The 25,947-nt window shown below is 39.8% G+C and overlaps 1 protein-coding gene and 3 long non-coding RNA genes across 10 annotated transcripts in view; 3 read left to right on the top strand and 1 right to left on the bottom strand.

Moving 5' to 3' along the window:
* LOC309475245 overlaps window positions 1–25,947 on the bottom strand; it is a 271,995-nt gene that overhangs the window by 114,283 nt on the left and 131,765 nt on the right. The gene's annotated exons all lie outside the window — the stretch shown is intronic.
* Window positions 1–25,947, top strand: part of LOC309475210 (uncharacterized protein) — a 118,761-nt gene that overhangs the window by 744 nt on the left and 92,070 nt on the right. For 2 of the 7 annotated variants that reach the window (XR_014197551.1, XM_082137920.1), the window contains 3 exons: window positions 61–171; window positions 12,347–12,411; window positions 12,597–12,726. Coding sequence is in view for 4 of the 7 variants with exons in the window: in XM_082137920.1 (XP_081994046.1) it covers window positions 61–171; window positions 12,347–12,411; window positions 12,597–12,686 (266 nt within the window). In the remaining 3 variants the exon portion in view is untranslated. Of the gene's footprint in view, window positions 1–60; window positions 172–561; window positions 627–811; window positions 1,090–11,155; window positions 11,957–12,346; window positions 12,412–12,596; window positions 12,727–25,947 lie in introns of those variants that run through there. The other 5 variants (XM_082137922.1, XM_082137918.1, XM_082137916.1 and 2 more) reach the window with 5 other exon arrangements.
* Window positions 1,924–3,472, top strand: LOC309475248. The gene is made up of 4 exons (XR_014197575.1): window positions 1,924–2,275; window positions 2,367–2,693; window positions 2,792–2,920; window positions 3,167–3,472. It is a non-coding gene; the product is annotated as an uncharacterized lncRNA (long non-coding RNA).
* On the top strand, window positions 16,822–17,919 carry LOC309475254. The gene is made up of 4 exons (XR_014197582.1): window positions 16,822–16,978; window positions 17,070–17,396; window positions 17,495–17,617; window positions 17,840–17,919. It is a non-coding gene; the product is annotated as an uncharacterized lncRNA (long non-coding RNA).

The raw sequence follows: 25,947 nt of genomic DNA, 5'->3' as shown, positions 1-25,947 counted from the left end.
GTTTTATTGTTCTGTTAAAGACTGAAACTGAATAAAGATTGAACTACAAACCTTTTACAGACTTTGTCCAAAATAATATTACAGACGCTCCACAACACCAGATACCATGGAGAAATCTGACCATCATCATATCTGTCCTGCTGAATGTGCTTCTGACCATTGCATTAATAGGTTTGTACTTGTTTTACTACAGTAAAAGTCTCATTGAACTACAAGAAAACAGAGTCTAGATCTACAAAATGTAGCCGTTTCACACAGAACGTGTTTTTGTCCGGTCACTTGTTTTTTGTCTGGACACTTTTGCATTGTTTTTCAATGTAAACACTTACTAAACGTGTTTAACTGCTGCGCTCACGTCTGTCTTCTTTCTTGTACGAGACATGGCGCTCTAAAAATGGCTAAAAAAGTTCAACTTTTAAAAAACACATTTCTCTAGACACTTTTCTCATTCCTCTGGCCTGAATCTCACATTTTTCACAGTAAAACACACTCTCTGTGAATCAGCTCTTGCACTGTTACAATGTGTGAATTCAGTGATATTCATATTCAGTGCTGTTTCAGGAATGGTGAAGAGCTTTATTAATGCAACTGGAAAATCTGCGGCTCAAAACTCAAATAATCCTCAGGTAAGATCTTCAATATTAATATATGTTATTTTATTTTGTCCTCTATTATCCTGGAGATTCTTACAGTGCACCTTCAAGCTGCACAAGATTCATTAAATGATCTGAAATGTGTATGACCAGCTGACTGTACATTATGTCTATCATACTGTATATGTCCATTCATATATAATATCGTCCTCTTTCAGTGTGCTGAAGTTGATTTCTTCATGTGCTCCAGTAACACCAGGCCTAGTCAGGAGCAGAGCACTACTGTCTACAGCCAATGTATGATGTGATACACTTTATGAATACAGAGTGTACTTACATATGTTTTTTTTGTTTTTTTTTACTAAAATGTATTGTTATTATGTTTTATATGTGTGAATTTTAATTTCCATATATATTTTCCATTTGCTGCTTTGTATGTAAATACGCAGTGTGTGTGTATGAGAGTAACACTTGCTGTTACTGTTTTAAGTGGAGATCTTGCTTATAGTAATATAATAGTTTTTGTCTCTCTCTATTATAAGTGCGCTGACATGCTCAGCAGTGAAAGTTGTAAACCACATGGATGATGAGCTTTCTTGGGGCTGAAACATGAGTGATGTTTTACAGACATTTGACAAAACTTGAAGTCAAGGAAACAAATGTCAATAAATCTAAAGATATTTTTTTGCCATGCATATTAATTCTTTTTAATATTTTTGCACATATTTAAAAACATCTAACTTTTGCACAGTTTTCTGTTCTGTGGTTAACACAAGCATGGTTTCGTGCAAATGAAGTGTTCCACTGGTTTGGTCACTTGATGAACAACACGATCACACACACTTGCTGCATCCAGTGGTTTAAACTTTAACCAAGTGAACATGACACGAAACACCAACACTTTACAATTATGTTCCATTTGTTAAAGTTAACCTCATTAGTTATCATGAACTAACAATAAAGCAGATATTAATTGTAGTTAATGCTAATTGAATTTTTATTGAAGTACATTATTAAAAACACAAGCTGTATCTGTTAATATTATTTGATGAACCTGAGCTAACATGAACTAACAATGAACAGCTGAATTTCTATTAACTAACATTAACAAAGATTAATAAATTGTATAACAAATGTTAGAAATAAGTTTCACACTTCCTACTATTTTCTAGATGTACCAAGTACTAGGCAAAAAGAAATTCAATCCAGATTAATTAAAATACATAGAGTTCTCACTTGCTTCGAGGATAAATATTGTTTATGGTGAATTAGTGGATAATTCTGTCAAGAGACAGAAACTAAAAACCTCATCTCAACTTATGAGTTAATAATCACGGGTTAGAACTAGAATAGTTGAAGAAAACATCATATCTCTGTTTGTATGACACTGAAGAAAGAAAATGGGCTGTTCTCAGTGTCTTGGGTCATTTTGCTGCCAGTGAATTAGAGATAAATATATATTTTTAAAAAGACAAGAGATTATATATATAGGTCAAGGGTTGAGTTTTGAACAAATCAACAACAAAACTAAACGTGTGGCGAGAGCAAACCTGCCTTTAACTTCCTCTTGATTGTGGTTAATCACACTATTCATTTGAAAGCTCTGGGGTAAAGTTACATCTCTACTGTCGTGTGAAAGAAACAAGTGTTTAACATCATGAAGATTGTGCAGCTTTACCTCTGTGAGTTTATTATAGTTTATAAGATAATTTATAATGTTTAATGACATAATAATAATCAATATTATGTGTGTGTGTTCTGTTTATTCCACAGATCTGCTCATATGGTGTGAAGCTTCGGAGACTTTAACTGATCAACTAACAGATTTGGGGCAAAATGTGACGATAAACTGTGATTTTGATGTAAATGAGGTTTATTGGTTTTTACTGAAACTTCCAGATCCTCCGGTTGACATATTACGCTCTTCCACAACGTCAGCTCTCTTTTACTACAGTCAAGCTTTTAGGCAGAAATATTCAGTGCAAAGTAAACATCGCCTGTTCATAAATAATGTCACTATTGATGATTTAGGACTTTATTACTGTGTGACCAAAGAAGCTTATCCAAAATACAGCGACGGCACCAGACTACACATCACTGGTGAGTGAACATTCAGTGATCATCAAGCTTAACACTTAATCATTGTTAGACAAAACAATATTAAATATTAATATTAAACCCCTTCAATGATTACACAGTACCAACTCCAACTCCAGAGATCCAGAATCATACAGTGGTGAAGAACATTGAGAAGAATCAGACATATTGGCAGATTATTATCTTCATATCTGCTTTCATAAATGGTCTTCTGATCATTGTGATCATAGGTGAGCTCTTTGGTGAAATGATGTGTATGGCTCCAAATGTGGACATTGTGCTCTTGAATTCTCACTATAATATCAGTATGCTATTTTACATTTTTTAAAGAATATTTTAACAGCTCTTGCAGTTACAGCTCTTTATAGTGACTACAATTGTTATATTACAGAAAGAACAAAACCTGAAATGTGGGAGAATAAATCATGTTTTTGTCTGAGTTACTAATTTAATGTTAAATCTGATTTCACTTTAAGGATTATTAAAGGTGTTTGTTCATGCAAGAAACGGAGACGACTTGAAACAATTTCAAGACACAGACCAACAAAAACGTCAATATATGGATTTCGAACAACCTCAAGACTCAACACAAACACTGATATGTTACATGAAAATATAATGTAAAACAATATGTCTTTCTCTTTGTTAAAGTATAAAGCTTATAAATATGGTTATATGCATATGTGCTGATATTCAGGCCAACAGTGTGACTGAGAGCTTGATATTGATTTATACAGCAATATTAAAAACATAATACCCAGTTATGCATGTGAGATTTTCATTTTCATAATCAATCAGGAATATGTGACCGGAAATAAAGTTTTCATGTTTCCTGCTTTTTTTAAATACAAATAAGTCACAGCACAAAGGAAATGCCTCCTGACCACAAGAGGGCAGTGTTGAGCAAGAAAACCAGGATTTCAAAAAACATTTACTGACAATAAATCAAAAACATTGACTATTGACTAAATTGGCTATAAATGTACAAAATCAAACCAAGTTGCATTTCTGTTGTGTTGTGAACCTTTGTCTGTTCACTGAGTGTGCTTTAAAACACATACAAGGACTAAATTTAAGGATGTGGATTTTGTCTGTTTGCTAAATTTAGGTCATATTAAAACTTATTTAGAGACTTTTATCATGCGTTCATCATTTATTTTACTGCGCTGTAAATGTATTTTATGTATAGGTGTATTATCAGTAAAATCACTGTTCTTAAGAGGCAAACTTATGAAGCCCCGTCTCTTTTCAGAGTTGCGCTCGATGTGTCTTCCTGTTTGTATTTCCACAGAATGAAAGTAAGATCTTATGGATTTTTGAGTGAAATCTTCTCGGTCCGACATTTGTTATGACATCCGCTTCAAACATTACAATGCTCATGATAACTTTAGTAATAATCTATCAACAATATTCTGGAATGTGAAATTCTGATTTTTACTTTTGATATCTTCGGTATATATTGATGGAATTGTACTTGCACTTGACCATAAAATCACAATATCAAACTTTATGCAATATAGTTTTCAGGTGAAGGCGACAAGAAAGTATTTTAATAGCCTATTATTTTCAAGAAATCTACACTGACGAAATAAATGACTGGAAAATAGGCTTTTAATCACAAAATCCATATTTTTTGGTCATAAAGATAGATCTAAGTGAGCAATAGCCTTTGACATAAATTCATATAACAATGAGGCAATAATAATTGGTTCCAATAAAGTATGAAAAGTAATCATATTGTTTTAGTGAACAACACTATTAAAATACATTCAGAAATGTATAAACAAACTTATCATGGATTATCACAAATGCCAGCAGAGGCCATTTGATCTAAATCAGCATAAAAAAATAAAAAGATTCATCATATTAGTTCCTTTATAGCCTATGTTTTTCAAGTAGCCTAGGCTAAAATTTCATCTTAATTCTTTTAAAATCAACATTCTCCATTCATTATATATCGGCCATTTCATTATAACGTTCTCTACAGTTTCTCCTTCATTTATCTGGATGTTATAAAGCCAATCTTCCTGTTCTTCCCATTGTTTCTGCCACCTACTTTTCACATATTGTTTTATTAACTTCATATCAATCCGGATTGCATTCCCACCACATACTGGACTGAAAAATGAATAAGAAACAGAAACAGAAAAAGAAAAAGAAAAAGAAAAGGAAACCTGAAGTACTAGATAGATGACCCCCAATTTTATTAATACTTAGGTGAAATCTTTATCTTTTCTATGCGAAACATTTTAGTTGTATACGCGTTTTCTGATTTAAGGATGAATCTCAAATTCACGGATATGAGAGGATTATGATCTCTTAACAAATTATCCACCTCCTCATTCCTTTCCACACCCATGCATGCTGGCGCCCAAAGTAATCCTACATCTGACAAACCTCTGGTACTGTATACTTATTAAACAGGGGTCACCAAACACTGTCCTGGTGTCCTCAAGAGTTTAGCTCCATCCTTAAACACACTTAGTTTAGCATTAAACTCACCTGAACCAGTTAATCAAGGGCTGAATCCCTCTATACCCTCAAATAAGTTGTTATTTGAGGGGACAACCATTCATAGTGGTTATTCAATGCACTCATTCACTCTCTTCCACACATGCACCGCAATCGATGTACGCTCAACGGCTGTTCGAATTCACTCACTCCTTTTCATTCACTCCTTCAAGTGAACAGTATTAGTGGACTAGCGTAGGGAATAGTGAATGAGGGTTTAGGGTTGCTTGATAATTACAGACAGGAGTGTTGTAGCAGGGTTGAATCGTTGTGGTTATTTCTTCCACTACTGCTGTGGTAGAGCAGGGGTTCCCATGTTCCCATTTCATATTTTGGAGTCTCTACTGCAGGGTTTTCCAACCCGAGAGCTACTGAAGAGCTACTGAAGAGCTACTGTCCTCGACTTCAGTTCCAACACACTTTTAAAATGCAGAAATTATGTAAATAAAATATTATAAACAATAAACATTATTTGTTATTTTAAAAATAGCCTTGGATATTTCACCCGCAGCCTGCTCTAGCCGGATTCCCGACCTGCAGATGAACCACTAATGATGTAGGCAAAATATTTTCCCACCATCGAATATTAGCGATTCACATTTCACAAATGTATATGTACATTAATTATATAAAACTATACTGTCAGTACACAGTAGTTACACAAATGAATTAGATCAATCAATGCATTTATTTCCATTCAAAGGAATAGAAACCAAATTAATTGCAGGACTTAAACGATTCCTTATCCTATCGCCCTCTAGTGGGCAACGTTAATATGACAGCCTTCATCTTTTAGTTGAAATGGCTGATGGTTTCGAGCAGGAGTTATAATACCAAAAATTCAATTATAATATATGTATGAATTTCTGATGCTCGGGAGGAGAAGAGCACATTCTAAACTGAGCTAAACTCTGCAGGAAAGTGGACCTTGAGGACCAGACCTGACAACCCCTCCTGAGCATCAGAAATTCATACATCTATTATTAGACTTGTAGTCAAGACCGCCTAAACAGAGACCAAGACACTACCAAGACCAGAGGGTATCGAGACCAAGACAAGACCAAGACAAGACCAAGACGAGACCAAGACCTAGACCAAGTCGAGACCGGAGAAAAAAAAAAAAAGACTAGTGTTGAAGCTAAGCTATAACTTGTATGAATTCAAGAACAGCAGCATACTAGGGTTCAGCCGCAGTTTACATTCAATATTAGACGGTATTACTTCAACTACACAGGCAGAACAATACAGAGACAGACCATGTCATGTGTGTGACTGTGAGCTCACTGTAAATGTTTATGCAGACTGGGTGAGATCAACTATGTGTAGCAATTGCATGACGGCTGTAACTGCACTATTAGAGGATTGAGACTCCCTTAACTTTTGTGTACTGTTGAGGACTGACATGACTGGTACTGACTGGTTCATCTGACAAAACATCAAACACCTCCAACACCATCTTGCTCCTCCAACAACTGTCTAAAGAATGTGAAATATGTAACCAATTGAAATAATACTTAATGTGTAGATGAAATCGTAACATCAAATTAAAGATACACAATTATAAACTTGGATTAGGCCTAATGTTTAGTCAACACAACGGAGATATGCAGATGATATTTAAAAGACCATTTATTTAGTCTAACACCATCTTAAATACAATACTGTAATCAAACAACACACACACACACACACAGATATCAAAGACACAAATTCATCTAAGCCTATCTCTGCCGATTTCGGAGTCTCCAAATGAATCCATTCTGCAACTTTTAAATACATAATAAAATGTGTAAAAACGAAATTATTTATGGGTTTCATCAGGTCCCTTTCCACAGGTGTATAAAATCAAGCACCTAGATTATGAATGCAGACTGCATTGTGCTTGATTAATACACCTGTGGAAAGGGACCTGATGAAACCCATGAATAGGCTAAAGTGCAGGATCCGAAAGTTGGTTGTTTTGTCGCTATGGTTACACACACACACACACACACACACACACACACACACGGCGTTGGCGGTGCGCTCAAAGTCATCTGTCAGTCGTGCAGTTACCCAAAATCTCCTGAATGAAGTTAAAACCCATCATGTCACTGATATGTGTTTTTTAAATCAAGTGATCAAAGTGCTCGTTGCCGCTGCGATCAGTGGCGCGGATACATTGTTTTCTGGTGTGGCTCGCGCACACGCCGCACTTTCACTCGGACGCGCGCTTCAATCCGTTCCGTTGCGGATAATAATGTTGCATTATCGAACGTTGTGTCATCGTGGATATTGTAGTATTGTATTGCTAAATCCCCCGACCACTATGTCGGTCTGAGACAGCGAGACCTAGACAAGACCGAGAGGTCCGAGACCAAGACAAGACCAAGACCAAAGATCGTCAAGGCCGTGACAAGACCGAGACCACGTAAAAGTGGTCTCGAGACATACATCAAGTGACACGTGATGGTAACCCATACTTGGAATTTGACCTCTGCATTTAACCCATCCAAGTTAATGCACACACATTAGGAGCAGAGTAGTGAGTAGTTAACACACACACACTGCAAATGTGGATACACACACCCAGAGCAGCGGGCAGCCTTTGTGTGGCGCCCGGGGAGCGATTAGGGGTTAGGTGCCTTGCTCAAGGGCACCTCAGTCATTTCCCACCGGTTCTGGAATCAAACCAGCAACCTTTGGGTTACCAGTTCAACTCCCCAACCACTAGGACACCATGACTGCCCCTAATTGTTAATTATTCAATTATTATAATTGCCTTTCTTTTTGGTCAGAAGCTACCATGTTATTCCTTTGTTGTAACAAATAAATAAATAAAAAAATATAATTTTAAAATAATAAATTAAGAAAACATAAGAAACTAAGCATGTTTGCTTATACTTTGTTCTCCACGTCATCAAATGTTTAAGAAAATGTTGAATGACTTAAATCACATTTGAAAATATATTCAAATAGAAAACAGTTATTTTAAATTGTATAAATATTTCACAATATTACTGTTTAAAACAAATATGGGACGACTCCTGTCCATGGTCATGTGCTCACTGGCCTAACCAGACATCTGCAACTTTTACACCGTCCAGACTGCACTCTACTCCACCCTGACAGCTGCCGAAAATGGTTTGAGTCAACGATGAATCAGTTTTGACTGCTAAATTCTGCGTTATGTTCTGAATGTGTACATCCGAGGGTTAAAGTCATCGGTTCATTTCTTGATTGCCGTTTTGACAGTGTCCACTTGGACATTTTAATCATATTGGCTAATTCTCCTTAATTATTGCCCTGTTTTGATCTGTTTTCCTGGTAAATTTATTTATTTTGTCATCATTATTTTGTTTTAAGGAAATACAAATTGTGCTTATAGTATAGTAGGCCTATAGTATAGTCCTTTATTGTCATTGTAACCTGTACAACGAAATTTAAAAAGTGCCAGACAGTTAGTGCATCAATAAATCAATATCAATAAAAAACATTAATAATCAACACATCCTCCCCATCCTATTGGAGATGCACACACATACCACCATTCATTCTGTCATAGTTATTGCACAATCTGACTATATAGTATTGTTTTACGAATGTTTTTTTATGGCATTGAGGGTGGTTATTGCTGTTGGATAACAACTGTTTTTAAGTCTGTTTGTTCTTGATTTGATTGTCCTGTATCGTCTGCCTGATGGCAACAGTTCAAACAAGGAGTGACCGGGATGGAAAGTGTCTCTAATAATGCTCTGAGCTTTTTTAGCACAGCGAGCACTGTGAAGGTCATCCATTGTAGGGAGGGGGCAACCGACTATCTTCTGGGCCGTGTTAATGACCCGTTGGAAAGCCTTTTTCTGGGCTACTGTGCAGCTGCTAAACCACACACATAGGCACTATGTTAAGATAGATTCTATGGAGCACCTGTAGAAGGATAACAGCAGTCTCTGAGTGATGTCGTTTCTCCTGAGGACCCTCAGGAAGTGTAGTCGTTGTTGGGCCTTTTTTAGCACCTTCACACTGTTTACGCTCCATGTCAGACCCTCCTCAATGTACACACCCAGAAAACGGAAGTCCGACAACTGCTCCACCCGATCCCCGCTGATGATGAGTGGTGCGATGTAATCAATCACCAGCTCCTTGGTCTTTACAGTGTTAAGGAGAAGGTTATCAACCTTGGCTTATCAACCTTGAGTGACATGGTAATGAAATTATATCACATTATTTTGGCAGTAAAATTTACTGGCGTTTTTTTTTTTCTTGTAGTGGTGGGTTTTGGTGAGCTTTTGGGCTGGAAATCACCGTCCCAATCTGGCAACACTGCTGGTGAGAGGGATTGCTGAGTGGTGGATGTGAGAGAGTCTGGTAGCCCTCTGACAACTGCTCGGATGTAGGGACATAGGCTACAATTCAAGTCATTCAACTGTGCTCTCCTCTCAGAGTTATAGGCCTTGTCACCATCGATATCTCCCACCACGTGTGCGTTTTTAGAGTTGCTCACTCTAATCTAGTGAGATACACTCTTTACTGTAGATACAACTTACTGTATAGAAGGCTATATCACTTTGGCACTAGCGATCACTTTGAATATACAGCTACAACTTATCACGCTCAATCGCATCTGCCTGCTGATCGCTGATTGGCTAAAAGAGCGTGCTCGTCGGTGATGTCATGGGCGTGTGTGTACAGTAATGTCACGATGACTGATTTTGTGGACTACATGCACACTTTAGTTTAGTTTTTTAACCAATTAGACTTTAAAATGTAGATGTTTGAAAACTGCCGAACTGACCCCAAACCAGCCCAAATTTTGTCCACCCGCCCAAACCCTTTTTTACCCGCACAATCAAATTCAAAACCGCCCAATCTGGACCACGCTCACCTGTCACTAATCACACACACACACCTCAGTTCACTCAGCGTCTGGCCTTGAACTAGGAAACGATTTCTCTACGATTCCTGTTCAGCTACAAGATTATCTAGCCTGTGTTCTCTCCTCGTGTTTCCCTGTGAAGATCCCTGCGGATTAATACAGCACTACTTGCTCCTGTGTCAAGCTGCAGAGGTGTGTGCTCCGTCAAACCTGCTGTCCATCCGCCAACCAGACAATCTGTAAGACAAAGACTGTGTTTATCATCTTTCTGCTTATCTTCATCGTCAGTAACCTGCTTCTCACTAGATCACAGTGTGTCTGCTGTGTGTCCAAAATAAAGTGTTTATCTGGATTCACTTACACCTGTCCAGTCTCGATTTCCTGACAGAAGTTTTGTTGTGTGTGTGTGTGTGTGTGTGTGTGTGTGTGTGTGTGTGTGTGTGTGTGTGTACATCCTCAGGATATATTAACATCTAAGTTTATACCATGTAAGTAATTCCCATAGTATATTATATACATATATTAAAATTATTTATAATGAGTTTTTATATTCGCTGTCATGAGGATCATGTCTGTGGCTGCAAACAGGACCGTATGTGTTTATTTCTCTGGTAAATCTTCAAAGATTACATTTTTTTATGAGCATAAGAGTAGGACTGACAGTAGCAATGTTCACAATTAACAATATAAGCAAACCACACAATATATTTAAATAAAACAAAATTCTGAGAAAATGTTTGCATTATGAAAATGTGGAAACTTCACAAGTGTTTGTTTTTCCACTAAACATCTGAACAAACAGCCAGTCAGACGTGCACATTTATTGATTTGTTCATCAAGATATCATCAGATGTTTTTCTTTAAGCTTGAGTCTTTGCAATGGCATTTTAGTCGAAGCTCAATCTGATATGTAACCTGGTGCTGGTAGCAAATAATAAATTAATTCAATTTGATATGATTATGTGTTTTTTTGAGCAGCAAATCAAAATTCACACATCTGTATATTCAAATAAAACACACTGGCATATTTCCACAAACTATATCTTCTAATGACTTGTTGATTTAAACAACTAAGAATGATGATGTCCTCAGAGAAGGCCAGCTCTGACTTCCCCTCTCGTCTGTGTGGTCGAGGTTTGTGTTTCCGCTCACAGGACGAGATGTTTGAATGATCACAATATAGCAGATATTATTCATCTGGATCAGACAATGAAGATCATACAGCTGCAGATCTGTGAGTTTCTCACGTCACATTTGATTGAGTCAGTTTTCTTTTGATTTTATATCTTAATAAATGTGTTTTTCTTTCTCTCATAGATCTGATCATGTTGTATCAAGCCACAGAGAGTCTAACAAACACACCAGTAACTTTAGGATCTGATGTGAATATAACCTGTGATCTTGATATTGAGGAGATTTACTGGTACAAACTGAGATTACTGGATCCTCCAGTGTTGATCTTACGCACTTATGATAGCACAGTTGAAGGAGGTAAATATGAAAACAGCAGCTTTATACACAAATACTCAGTGAAAACTAACAGTCGTCTGTCCATCAGAAATATCACCATTGATGAATTAGGAGTTTATTATTGTGTGAAAACTAGTGAACCACTAAAATTCAACAACGGCACCAAAATCTACATCAGCTGTGAGTTATTTGATCATTTCATGTCTTTATAAACCACATGATGGATTCCAGATTGAATATACTGTATGAAGAACTAATAATAGTTTTATTGTTCTGTTAAAGACTGAAACTGAATAAAGATTGAACTACAAACCTTTTACAGACTTTGTCCATAAGAATATTACAGACGCTCCACAACACCAGATACCATGGAGAAATATGACCATCATATTCATCCTGCTGAATGTGCTTCTGACCATTGCAGTGATAGGTTTGTTCTTGTTTTACTACAGTAAAAGTGTCATTGAACTACAAGAAGACAGAGTCTAGATCTACAAAATGTAGCCGTTTCACACAGATCGTGTTTTTGTCCGGTCACTTGTTTTTTGTCTGGACACTTTTGCATTGTTTTTCAATGTAAACACTTACCAAACGTGTTTAACTGTTGCGCTCACGTCTGTCTTCTTTCTTGTACGAGACATGGCGCTCTAAAAATGGCTAAAAAAGTTCAACTTTTAAAAAACACATCTCTCTAGACTCTTTTTTCATTCCCCTGGCCTGAATCTCACATTTTTCACAGTAAAACACACTCTCTGTGAATCAGCTCTTGGACTGTTATAATGTGTGAATTCAGTGATATTCATATTCAGTGCTGTTTCAGGAATGGTGAAGAGCTTCATTGATGCAACTGGAAAATCTGCGGCTCAAAACTCAAATAATCCACAGGTAAGATCTTCAATATTAATATATGTTATCTTATTTTGTCCTCTATTATCCTGGAGATTCTTACAGTGAAACTTCAAGCTGCAAAAAATTCATTAAATTATCTGAAATGTTTATGACCAGCTGACTGTACATTATGTCTATCATACTGTATATGTCCATTCATATATAATATCGTCCTCTTTCAGTGTGCTGAAGTTGATTTCTTCATGTGCTCCAGTAACACCAGGCCTAGTCAGGAGCAGAGCACTACTGTCTACAGCCAATGTATGATGTGATACACTTTATGAGTACAAAGTACTTACATATGCTTTTTTTTTTTTTTTTACTAAAATGTATTATGTTTTATATGTGTGAATTTTAATTTCCATATATAATTTCCATTTGCTGCTTTGTATGTAAATATGCAGTGTGTGTGTATGAGAGTAACACTTGCTGTTACTGTTTTAAGTGGAGATCTTGCTTATATATAGTAATATAATAGTTTTTGTCTCTCTCTATTATAAGTGCGCTGACATGCTCAGCAGTGAAAGTTGTAAACCACATGGATGATGAGCTTTCTTGGGGCTGAAACATGAGTGATGTTTTACAGACATTTGACAAAGCTTGAAGTCAAGGAAACAAAGGTCAATAAATCTAAAGATATTTTTTTGCCATGCATATTAATTCTTTTTAATATTTTTGCACATATTTAAAAACATCTAACTTTTGCACAGTTTTCTTTTTTGTGGTTAACACAAGCATGGTTTCGTGCAAATGAAGTGTTCCACTGGTTTGGTCACTTGATGAACAACACGATCACACACGCATCCAGTGGTTTAAACTTTAACCAAGTGAACATGACACGAAACACCAACACTTTACAATTATGTTCCATTTGTTAAAGTTAACCTCATTAGTTATCATGAACTAACAATAAAGCAGATTTTAATTGTAGTTCATGCTAATTGAATTTTTATTGAAGTACATTATTAAAAACACAAGCTGTATCTGTTAATATTATTGAATGAACCTGAGCAAACATGAACTAACAATGAACAGCTGAATTTCTATTAACTAACATTAACAAAGATTAATAAATTGTATAACAAATGTTAGAAATAAGTTTCACACTTCCTACTATTTTCTAGAAGTACCAAGTACTAGGCAAAAAGAAATTGTCACGTAACGGATGAATATGAGACGAGGATTCAAATGCAGAGGAATTTATTGATGACATGCAGACAGGGTAACAAACTCAAAAAACACAGAGCTCCAGGAACACGCAACAAGGACAACGAACCAGCACAAGACTACAAACACAAGGAGGCTAAATAGGGGAACAAACAAAGGAGGGTAACGAGACAAACAGGTGGGAAATTAACCAATAATCAGATAACAAGATGGGAGGGGCTAGACAATAGACACGAGCACATGGCCCAAAATAACAAAACACCCATGTGCATAACAAGACAGGACAGGCATGTGACATTACCCCCTCCCTACGGAGCGGCTACCAGACGCTCCATAAGGGACGGGAGGGACAGACCAGGTAGGGACGGGAGGGACAGACCAGGTAGGGACGGGAGGGACAGACCAGGGTGGAACAAGGGGAATGGACAGTTCAGAAGGCACTCAACGTTCGGGAGACCAGGGCAGAGCAGACAGTCCATCTGGCGGCCAAGGCGGAGACGACAGTCCATTGGCCGGCCAGGGCGGAGACTCTCCCTCGGGCGGCCAGGGCGGAGACTCTCCCTCGGGCGGCCAGGGCGGAGACTCTCCCTCGGGCGGCCAGGGCGGAGACTCTCCCTCGGGCGGCCAGGGCGGAGACTCTCCCTCGGGCGGCCAGGGCGGAGACTCTCCCTCGGGCGGCCAGGGCGGAGACTCTCCCTCGGGCGGCCAGGGCGGAGACTCTCCCTCGGGCGGCCAGGGCGGAGACTCTCCCTCGGGCGGCCAGGGCGGAGACTCTCCCTCGGGCGGCCAGGGCGGAGACTCTCCCTCGGGCGGCCAGGGCGGAGACTCTCCCTCGGGCGGCCAGGGCGGAGACTCTCCCTCGGGCGGCCAGGGCGGAGACTCTCCCTCGGGCGGCCAGGGCGGAGACGACCCCTCGGGCGGCCAGGGCGGAGACGACCCCTCGGGCGGCCAGGGCGGAGACGACCCCTCGGGCGGCCAGGGCGGAGACGACCCCTCGGGCGGCCAGGGCGGAGACGACCCCTCGGGCGGCCAGGGCGGAGACGACCCCTCGGGCGGCCAGGGCGGAGACGACCCCTCGGGCGGCCAGGGCACAGGAACAGACACCACCGGCTCAGGCTCAGGAACAGACACCACCGGCTCAGGCACTGGAACTGGCACCAACGGCTCAGGCACTGGAACGGACACCACCGGCTCAGGAACGGACACCACCGGCTCAGGAACGGACACCACCGGCTCAGGAACGGACACCACCGGCTCAGGAACGGACACCACCGGCTCAGGAACGGACACCACCGGCTCAGGAACGGACACCACCGGCTCAGGAACGGACACCACCGGCTCGGGCTCAGGAACTGGCACCACCGGCTCAGGCACTGGAACAGACACCTCAGGCTCAGGAACAGACACCACCGGTTCAGGAACAGACACCACCGGTTCAGGAACAGACACCACCGGCTCAGGAACTGGCACCACCGGCTCAGGAACTGGCACCACCGGCTCGGGCACTGGAACAGACACCTCAGGCTCAGGAACAGACACCACCGGTTCAGGAACAGATACCACCGGCCCAGGAACAGGAACAGACCCAAGCTCGACTGCGGCCATCTTGTCAGGGGACACAGGCTCGGCGAACGTGATGTGTACACTCTCGGCGGTGGCCATCTTGTCCGAAGACCCAGGCTCGGCAGGCGTGAGGTGAACAGGCTCGGCGGCGGCCATCTTGTCTGAAGACACAGGCTCGGCAAACGTGACGTGAACAGTCTCTGGCTGGGCAGACGTGACGTGAACAGTCTCTGGCTGGGCAGACGTGACCTGAACAGTCTCTGGCTGGGCAGACGTGACCTGAACAGTCTCTGGCTGGGCAGACGTGACCTGAACAGTCTCTGGCTGGGCAGACGTGACCTGAACAGTCTCTGGCTGGGCAGACGTGACCTGAACAGTCTCTGGCTGGGCAGACGTGACCTGAACAGTCTCTGGCTGGGCAGACGTGACCTGAACAGTCTCTGGCTGGGCAGACGTGACGTGGACAGTTCTGGGAAACTCTAGGATCTTGTATAGTTTTTCGAAGTAATCCAACAGAGTCTCAGCTGCTCTGTCTATCTCAGACTGCACAGGGACCTCCGAGACTGGGACCACTGGAACTGGGATCACCGGACTTGGGATCACCGGACCTGGGACCAACGGAACTGGGACCACCGGAACAGGGACCACCGGAACAGGGACCACCGGAACAGGCATGGAGGAAGTCTTCCTTCTCCTCCTCCGTTTCGGGACCACCAGAACTGGGACCACCGGACTCGGGGCCACTGGAACTGGGACCACCAGACTCGGGACCACCGGAACTGGGACCACCGGAACTGGAACCACCGGAACTGGGACCACCGGAACAGTCACGGAGGGGTTCTTCCTTCCTCTCCTCCGTTTCGGGACCAGCGGTGAAGGCTTGCCTTTCTGCTGACCGTCATCTGCCATGGTCCTCTCCTCCTCCATAGTCCTTTGAGCACATTTGGCGAAATATTCAAACAAGGAAATTGAAGATCCCTTATCCTCACCAGAAAAAATTTCACTCCGCTGAATCCACATATTTGGCTGGTTCGTTCTGTCACGTAACGGATGAATATGAGACGAGGATTCAAATGCAGAGGAATTTATTGATGACATGCAGACAGGGTAACAAACTCAAAAAACACAGAGCTCCAGGAACACGCAACAAGGACAACGAACCAGCACAAGACTACAAACACAAGGAGGCTAAATAGGGGAACAAACAAAGGAGGGTAACGAGACAAACAGGTGGGAAATTAACCAATAATCAGATAACAAGATGGGAGGGGCTAGACAATAGACACGAGCACATGGCCCAAAATAACAAAACACCCATGTGCATAACAAGACAGGACAGGCATGTGACAGAAATTCAATCCAGATTAATTAAAATACATAGAGTACTCACTTGCTTCGAGGATAAATATTGTTTATGATGAATTAGTGGATAATTCTGTCAAGAGACAGAAACTAAAAACCTCATCTAAACTTATGAGATAATAATCACGGGTTAGAACCAGAAACAGTTGAAGAAAATATCATATCTGTGTTTGTATGACACTGAAGAAAGAAAATTGGGCTGTTCTCAGTGTCTTGGGTCATTTTGCTCCCAGTGAATTAGAGATAAATATATATTTTTAAAAAGACAAGAGATTATATATGTCAAGGGTTGAGTTTTGAACAAATAGACAACAAAACTAAACGTGTGGCGAGAGCAAACCTGCCTTTAACTTCCTCTTGATTGTGGTTAATCACACTATTCATTTGAAAGCTCTGGGGTAAAGTTACATCTCTACTGTCGTGTGAAAGAAACAAGTGTTTAACATCATGAAGATTGTGCAGCTTTACCTCTGTGAGTTTATTGTACTTTATAAGATAATTTATAATGTTTAATGACATAATAATAATCCATATTATGTGTGTGTGTTGTGTCTATTTCACAGATCTGCTCATATGGTGTGAAGCTGCGGAGACTTTAACAGATCAACTAACAGATTTGGGGCAAAATGTGACTATAAACTGTGATTTTGATGTAAATGAGGTTTATTGGTTTTTACTGAAACTTCCAGATTCTCCGGTTGACATATTACTCTCTTCCACAATGTCAGCTCTCTTTTACTACAGTCAAGCTTTTAGGCAGAAATATTCAGTGCAAAGTAAACATCACCTGTTCATAAATAATGTCACTATTGATGATTTAGGACTTTATTACTGTGTGACCAAAGAAGCTCATCCAAAATACAGCGACGGCACCAGACTACACATCACTGGTGAGTGAACATTCAGTGATCATCAAGCTTAACACTTAATCACTGTTAGACAAAACAATATTAAATATTAATAATAAACCCCTTCAATGATTACACAGTACCAACTTCAGAGATCCAGAATCATACAGCGGTGGAGAACATTGAGAAGAATCAGACATATTGGCAGATTATTATCTTCATATCTGCTCTGTTCAATGCAGTTCTGATCATTGTGATCATAGGTGAGCTCTTTGGTGAAATTATACATGTATTTCTCCAAATGTGGACATTGTGCTCTTGAATTCTCACTATAATATCAGTATGCTATAAAAAAAAAAAAAAAGAATATTTTAATAGCTCTTGCAGTTTATGTCACAGAAAGAACAACACCTGAAATGTGGGCGAATAAATCATGTTTTTGTCTGAAATACTAATTTAATGTTAAATCTGATTTCACTTTTAAGGATTATTAAAGGTGTTTGTTCGTGCAAGAAACGGAGACGACTTGAAACTATCTCAAGACACAGACCTACAAAACCTTCAACCTCAAGACTCAACACAAACACTGATATGTTACATGAAAATATAATGTAAAAATCGTTCTCTTTGTTAAAGTATAAAGCTTATAAATATGGTTATAATTATGGATATGTTCTGATATTCAGGCCAACAGTGCGACTGAGTGCTTGATATTGATTTATACAGCAATGTATGTGCTGTTTAGGGGCAAGTAAATATTAAAAACATAATACCCAGTTATGCATGTGAGATTTTCATTTTCATAATCAATCAGAAATATGTGACCAGAAATAATATTTTCATGTTTCCTGCTGGCTTTGTTCTATGCTTTTGTAATTTGTTTATTTCTGTTGAAACTAAAAAATGAAGCCACAGCACAAAGGAAATGTCTCCTGACCACAAGAGGGCAGTGTTGAGCAAGAAAACTAGGATTTAAAAAAACATTTACTGACAAGAAATCAAAAACATTGACTATATTGACTAAATTGGCTATAAATGTACAAAATCAAACCAAGTTGCATTTCTGTTGTGTTGTGAACCTTTGTCTGTTCACTGAGTGTGCTTTAAAACACATACAAGGACTAAATTTAAGGATGTGGATTTTGTCTATTTGCTAAATTTAGATCATATTAAAACTTATTTATCATGCGTTCATCATTTATTTTACTGCGCTGTAAATGTATTTTATGTATAGGTGTATTATCAGTAAAATCACTGTTTTTAAGAGGCAAACTTATGAAGCCCCGTCTCTTTTCAGAGTTGCGCTCGATGTGTCTTCCGGTTTGTATTTCCACAGCATCAAAGTAAGATCTTATGGATTTCTGAGTGAAATCTTCTCGGTCCGACATTTGTTATGACATCCGCTTCAAACATTACAATGCTCATGATAACTTTTGTAATAATCTATCAACAATATTCTGGAATGTGACATTCTGATTTTTACTTTTGATATCTTCGGTATATATTGATGGAATTGTACTTGCACTTGACCATAAAATCACAATATCAAACTTTATGCAATATAGTTTTCAGGTGAAGGCGACAAGAAAGTATTTGAATAGCCTATTATTTTCAAGAAATCTACACTGACGAAATAAATGACTGGAAAATAGGCTTTTAATCACAAAATCCATATTTTTTGGTCATAAAGATCTTAGTGAGCAATAGCCTTTGACATAAATGTATATAACAATGAAGCAATAATAATTGGTTCAAATAAAGTATCAAAAGTAAGTAATTATATTGTTTTAGTGAACAACACTATCAAGATACATTCAGAAATGTATAAACAATAAACTTATGTATATCATGGATTATCACAAATGCCAGCAGAGGCCATTTAATCTAAATCAGCATAAAAAATAAAAATGTACAAAAAAAAATCATCATATGAGTCCCTTTATAGCCTATGTTTTTCAAGTAGCCTAGGCTAAAATTTCATCTTAATTCTTTTAAAATCAACATTCTCCATTCATTATATATCGGCCTTTTCATTATAACGTTCTTTACAGTTTCTCCTTCATTTATTTGGGATGTTATAAAGCCATCTTCCTGTTCTTTCTTCCTCCCATTGTTTCTGCCATCTACTTTTCACATATTGTTTTATTAACTTCATATCAATCCGGATTGCATTCCCACCACATACTGGACTGAAAAATGAATAAGAAACAGAAAAAGAAAAGGAAACCTGAAGTAATAGATAGATGACCCCCAATTTTATTAATACTTCAATCAGGTGAAATCTTTATCTTTTCTATGCGGAACATTTTAGTTGTATACGCGTTTTCTGATTTAAGGATGAATCTCAAATACACGATATGAGAGGATTATGATCTCTTAACAAATTATCCACCTCCTCATTCCTTTTCGCACCCATGAATGGAGGCACCCAAAGTAATCCTACGTCTGACAAACCTCAGATACTGTATACTTATTAAACAGGGGTCACCAAACACTGTCCTGGTGTCCTCAAGAGTTTAGCTCCATCCTTAAACACACTTAGTTTAGCATTAAACTCACCTGAACCAGTTAATCAAGGGCTGACTCCGAAATAACCCTCTATACCCTCAAATAAGGTGTTATTTGAGGGGACAGCCATTTATAGTGGTGTCCGAAACCATAGTGGACGTTATTCAATGCACTCATTCACACTATTCCACATGCACCGCAATAACGTGTGTACAACCGATGTACGCTCAACGGCTGTTCGAATTCACTCACTCCTTCAAGTCAACAGTATTAGTGGACTAGCGTAGGGAATAGTGAATGAGGGTTTAGGGTTGCTTGATAATTACAGACAGGTTTGTTGGAGCAGGGTTGAAAATTGAAGTCTGCAGGGTTGGAGACCCCTTGTCTATACAACTCATAATCTTTGTGGTTATTTCTTCCACTACTGCTGTGGTAGAGCAGGGGTTCCCATGTTCCCATTTCATATTTTGGAGTCTCTACTGCAGGGTTTTCCAACCCGAGAGCTACTGAAGAGCTACTGTCCTCGACTTCAGTTCCAACACACTTTTAAAATGCAGAAATTATGTAAATAAAATATTATAAACAATAAACATTATTTGTTATTTTAAAAATAGCCTTGGATATTTCACCCGCAGCCTGCTCTAGCCGGATTCCCGACCTGCAGATGAACCACTAATGATGTAGACAAAATATTTTCCCACCATCGAATATTAGTGATTCACATTTCACAAATGTATATGTAAATTAATTATATAAAACTATACTGTCAGTACACAGTAGTTACACAAATGAATTAGAACAATCAATGCATTTATTTCCATTCAAAGGAATAGAAACCAAATTAATTGCAGGACTTAAACGATTCCTTATCCTATCGCCCTCTAGTGGGCAACGTTAATATGACAGCCTTCATCTTTTAGTTGAAATGGCTGATGGTTTCGAGCAGGAGTTATAATACCAAAAATTCAATTATAATATATGTATGAATTTCTGATGCTCGGGAGGAGAAGAGCAAATTCTAAACTCAGCTAAACTCTGCAGGAAAGTGGACCTTGAGGACCAGACCTGACAACCCCTCCTGAGCATCAGAAATTCATACATCTATTATGTGAAAGTGAAAGTGACACGTGATGGTAACCCATACTTGGAATTTGACCTCTGCATTTAACCCATCCAAGTTAATGCACACACATTAGGAGCAGAGTAGTGAGTAGTTAACACACACACACTGCAAATGTAGATACACACACCCAGAGTAGCGGGCAGCCTTTGTGTGGCGCCCGGGGAGCGATTAGGGGTTAGGTGCCTTGCTCAAGGGCACCTCAGTCATTTCCCACCGGTTCTGGAATCAAACCAGCAACCTTTGGGTTACCAGTTCAACTCCCCAACCACTAGGACACCATGTCTGCCCCTAATTGTTAATTATTCAATTATTATAATTGCCTTTCTTTTTGGTCAGAAGCTACCATGTTATTCCTTTGTTGTAACAAATAAATAAATAAAAAATATAATTTGAAAATAATAAATTGAGAAAACATAAGAAACTAAGCATGTTTGCTCAGAATATGTTGTTCTCCACGTCATCAAATGTTTAAGAAAATGTTGAATGACTTAAATCACAATATATTCAAATAGAAAACAGTTATTTTAAATTGTATAAATATTTCACAATATTACTGTTTAAAACAAATATGGGACGACTCCTGCCCATGGTCATGTGCTCACTGGCCTAACCAGACATCTGCAACTTTTACACCGTCCAGACTGCACTCTACTCGACCCTGACAGCTGCCGAAAAAGGTTTGAGTCAACGATGAATCAGTTTTGACTGCTAAATTCTGCGTTATGTTCTGAATGTGTACATCCGAGGGTTAAAGTCATCGGTTCATTTCTTGATTGCCGTTTTGACAGTGTCCACCTGGACATTTTAATCATATTGGCTAATTCTCCTTAATTATTGCCCTGTTTTGATCTGTTTTCCTGGTAAATTTATTTATTTTGTCATCGTTATTTTGTTTTAAGGAAATACAAATTGTGCTTATAGTATAGTATAGTATAGTCCTTTATTGTCATTGTAACCTGTACAACGAAATTTAAAAAGTGCCAGACAGTTAGTGCATCAATAAATCAATATCAATAAAAAAACATTAATTATCAACACATCCTCCCCATCCTATTGGAGATGCACACACATACCACCATTCATTCTGTCATAGTTATTGCACAATCTGACTATATAGTATTGTTTTACGAATGTTTTTTTATGGCATTGAGGGTGGTTATTGCTGTTGGATAACAACTGTTTTTAAGTCTGTTTGTTCTTGATTTGATTGTCCTGTATCGTCTGCCTGATGGCAACAGTTCAAACAAGGAGTGACCGGGATGGAAAGTGTCTCTAATAATGCTCTGAGCTTTTTTAGCACAGCGAGCACTGTGAAGGTCATCCATTGTAGGGAGGGGGCAACCGACTATCTTCTTGGCCGTGTTAATGACCCGTTGGAAAGCCTTTTTCTGGGCTACTGTGCAGCTGCTAAACCACACACATAGGCAGTATGTTAAGATAGATTCTATGGAGCACCTGTAGAAGGATAACAGCAGTCTCTGAGTGATGTCGTTTCTCCTGAGGACCCTCAGGAAGTGTAGTCGTTGTTGGGCCTTTTTTAGCACCTTCACACTGTTTACGCTCCATGTCAGACCCTCCTCAATGTACACACCCAGAAAACGGAAGTCCGACAACTGCTCCACCCGATCCCCGCTGATGATGAGTGGTGCGATGTAATCAATCACCAGCTCCTTGGTCTTTACAGTGTTAAGGAGAAGGTTATCAACCTTGGCTTATCAACCTTGAATGACATGGTAATGAAATTTACTGGCGTTTTTTTTTTTCTTGTAGTGGCGGTTTTTGGTGAGCTTTTGGGCTGGAAATCACCGTCCCAATCTGGCAACACTGCTGGTGAGAGGGATCGCTGAGTGGTGGATGTGAGAGAGTCTGTAGCCCTCTGACAACTGCTCGGATGTAGGGACATAGGCTACAATTCAAGTCATTCAACTGTGCTCTCCTCTCAGAGTTATAGGCCTAGTCACCATCGATATCTCCCACCACGTGTGCGTTTTTAGAGTTGCTCACTCTAATCTAGTGAGATACACTCTTTACTGTAGATACAACTTACTGTATAGTAGGCTATATCACTTTGGCATTAGCGATCACTTTGAATATACAGCTGTAACTTATCACGCTCAATCGCATCTGCCTGCTGATCGCTGATTGGCTAAAAGTGCATGCTCGTCGGTGATGTCATGGGCGTGTGTGTACAGTAATGTCACGATGACTGATTTTGTGGACTACATGCACACTTTAGTTTAGTTTTTTAACCAATTAGACTTTAAAATGTAGATGTTTGAAAACTGCCGAACTGACCCCAAACCAGCCCAAATTTTGTCCACCCGCCCAAACCCTTTTTTACCCGCACAATCAAATTCAAAACCGCCCAATCTGGACCACGCTCACCTGTCACTAATCACACACACACACCTCAGTTCACTCAACGTCTGGCCTTGAACTAGGAAACGATTTCTCTACGATTCCTGTTCAGCTACAATGATCTAGCCTGTGTTCTCTCCTCGTGTTTCCCTGTGAAGTTCCCTGCGGATTAATACAGCACTACTTACCTGCTCCTGTGTCAAGTTGCAGAGGTGTGTGCTCCGTCAAACCTGCTGTCCATCTGCCAACCTGACAATCTGTAAGACAAAGACTGTGTTTATCATCTTTCTGCTTATCTTCATCGTCAGTAACCCTGCTTCTCACTAGATCACAGTGTGTCTGCTGTGTGTCCAAAATAAAGTGTTTATCTGGATTCACTTACACCTGTCCAGTCTCTATTTCCTGACAGAAGTTTTTGTCGTGTGTATGTGTGTGTGTGTGTGTGTGTGTACATCCTCAGGATATATTAACATCTAAGTTTATACCATGTAAGTAATTCCCATAGTATATTATATATTAAAATTATTTATAATGAGTTTTTATATTCGCTGTCATGAGGAGCATGTCTGTGGCTGCAAACAGGACCGTATATGTTTGTTTCTCTGGTAAATCTTCAAAGATTAAATTTTTTTATGAGCATAAGAGTAGGACTGACAGTAGCAATGTTCACAATTAACAATATAAGCAAACCACACAATATATTTCAAGATTCAAGATGGCGGGTGCATGTGGCAGGAATGCACCCAGTGTTTTGAGTAAATCTCGAATTAAACCAGTAATATACACGACTACTGATGGACAAGTAATAGTGGAGGATGTATTTTTAAACTTTCTCGCTATTAAGATGAAGACTTTGAACCAGGATGACATCATTTTATTGGCTGTGAATCACTTTGGGATGGAATGGATTGAGAACTCTAAAAAAGTTCTCTTTGATCTCTGCCCTAGTTCCTCTCAACGCTGTGTGGCACATAAGGGTCCGCAAAAAGATGTGAACAATGTCAAGAGCTGTTTAAAACTGCTTAACGAGGCAGGTGAAAACATACCTCGTTTTGTGTCACACTACCTAGACGATCTACCATCGGTTACTTTCAATAGCCTTGATATTTCCTGCTTGATTGGGAAAATTGAGCATTTAAGCTCGGATATCTCTGATATGAGACAGGCCATGTCTATGCAGACTACTATCTGTGAAGATCTTCGGCTTGTCACGGCAGGGATAAACCAACGAGTATGTGTGATTGAACAATCTGAACCTGGCGGAGGGGGGGATGCGCCCTTCTCCCGGTGTGACATGGAGCCGACCCGGAGTGGGCTCCGGGAGGTGCGTCGTGTGTCCTCGGATTGTGGATGGCCTGAGCTGGGCAGAGCGAGTGGAGTGACGGCGACTGCCACCCGGTCTGGAGAGGAGGAGGCCCCGACTCAGAGTGGGCTGAGGGCTGTGCCGTTGAATGGGACGTTGGATTTAGATGTCGCTGTAGTGGATAGTGCGACGGAGGTAAACTCGGGTAACTTGGCTGTGTCGCCTGCATGGAGCCGTGTGGTGAAGGAGGGTCGCCGGCTGAAACATGTGAGTGAGGACGCGAATGCACAACCAAGACCTCGTTTAAATCAATCAAGAGGCAAGAAGCCATACGGTATTGTTGGAACTTGCCCTGAGGGGAATATACAAGCTGTGAAGACAAAGCGGGTGAGTGTTTTTGCCACAAAGTTTTTGCCTGATCTTGACGCTGAGACACTGACTAATTATTTGAAGGAAAAACTCCATCATGAAGTTACTTGCCAAAAGATGGACACTGCTCAGAATCGATATAGCTCCTTTAAAGTAACGGTTGAATGTGATAAGGTGGAAGATGTATATGAGCCACAGATCTGGCCTCATGGAGTATTTGTACGTCGATTTTTTGAGCCACGCAAACCCAGGGCAAATGCAGGCCCAGTGGATGTAGTAACAACTAGTAGCTTAAGAAGGATGTCGGCATCTGAGGCGCTTGCGTCTACGGCTTTGAAGTCATGAGAATGAACGATGTATCTTAGAGTTCTGTCATATAACTCCAGAGGGCTGCGCTTGGGTCGGAATATGAGTGATAAAGCACAACGGATTGTTATTGACAGACTCTTGGAGAAAGCGGACATTCTATGTTTACAAGAGACGTTTTTATCTAAACAAGATCTAGATAAACTTAATTCCTTGCATGATGATTTCCATGGAGTTGGTGAATCCACAACTGACTTAAGCATGAGAATATTGCGTGGCAGAATACCTGGGGGTGTGGCCATTTTTTGGCATAAGAAATATGATCCTCTGATCACTGTGATTAGGCTAGAGGTAGACTGGTGTATCGCAATCAAAGTGGAGCATAATGAAAAGGTTTTTGTGATTCTGAATGTGTATACTCCATATGAATGCAGCCAAAATGAAGATGAATATATGAATAGGCTTGCTTTTATAAGTGCTTTTATCAAAGACAATGTATGTACAAGTATATTTGTAATGGGGGATCTAAACGCTGATATATCTGACAATAATTCTTTGTTTGGCCAACAGCTAATCAGGTTCTGCCAGGATAGCAAGTTGGCTCTCTCCAGTCAATTACTATTGCC

The sequence above is a fragment of the Leuciscus leuciscus genome (genome assembly GCF_965113295.1).
Source record: "Leuciscus leuciscus genome assembly, chromosome: 15".
Classification (NCBI taxonomy): domain Eukaryota; kingdom Metazoa; phylum Chordata; class Actinopteri; order Cypriniformes; family Leuciscidae; genus Leuciscus; species Leuciscus leuciscus.
Note: the sequence above shows the minus strand (reverse complement) of the source record. Positions and strands in the feature narration are given on the sequence as shown.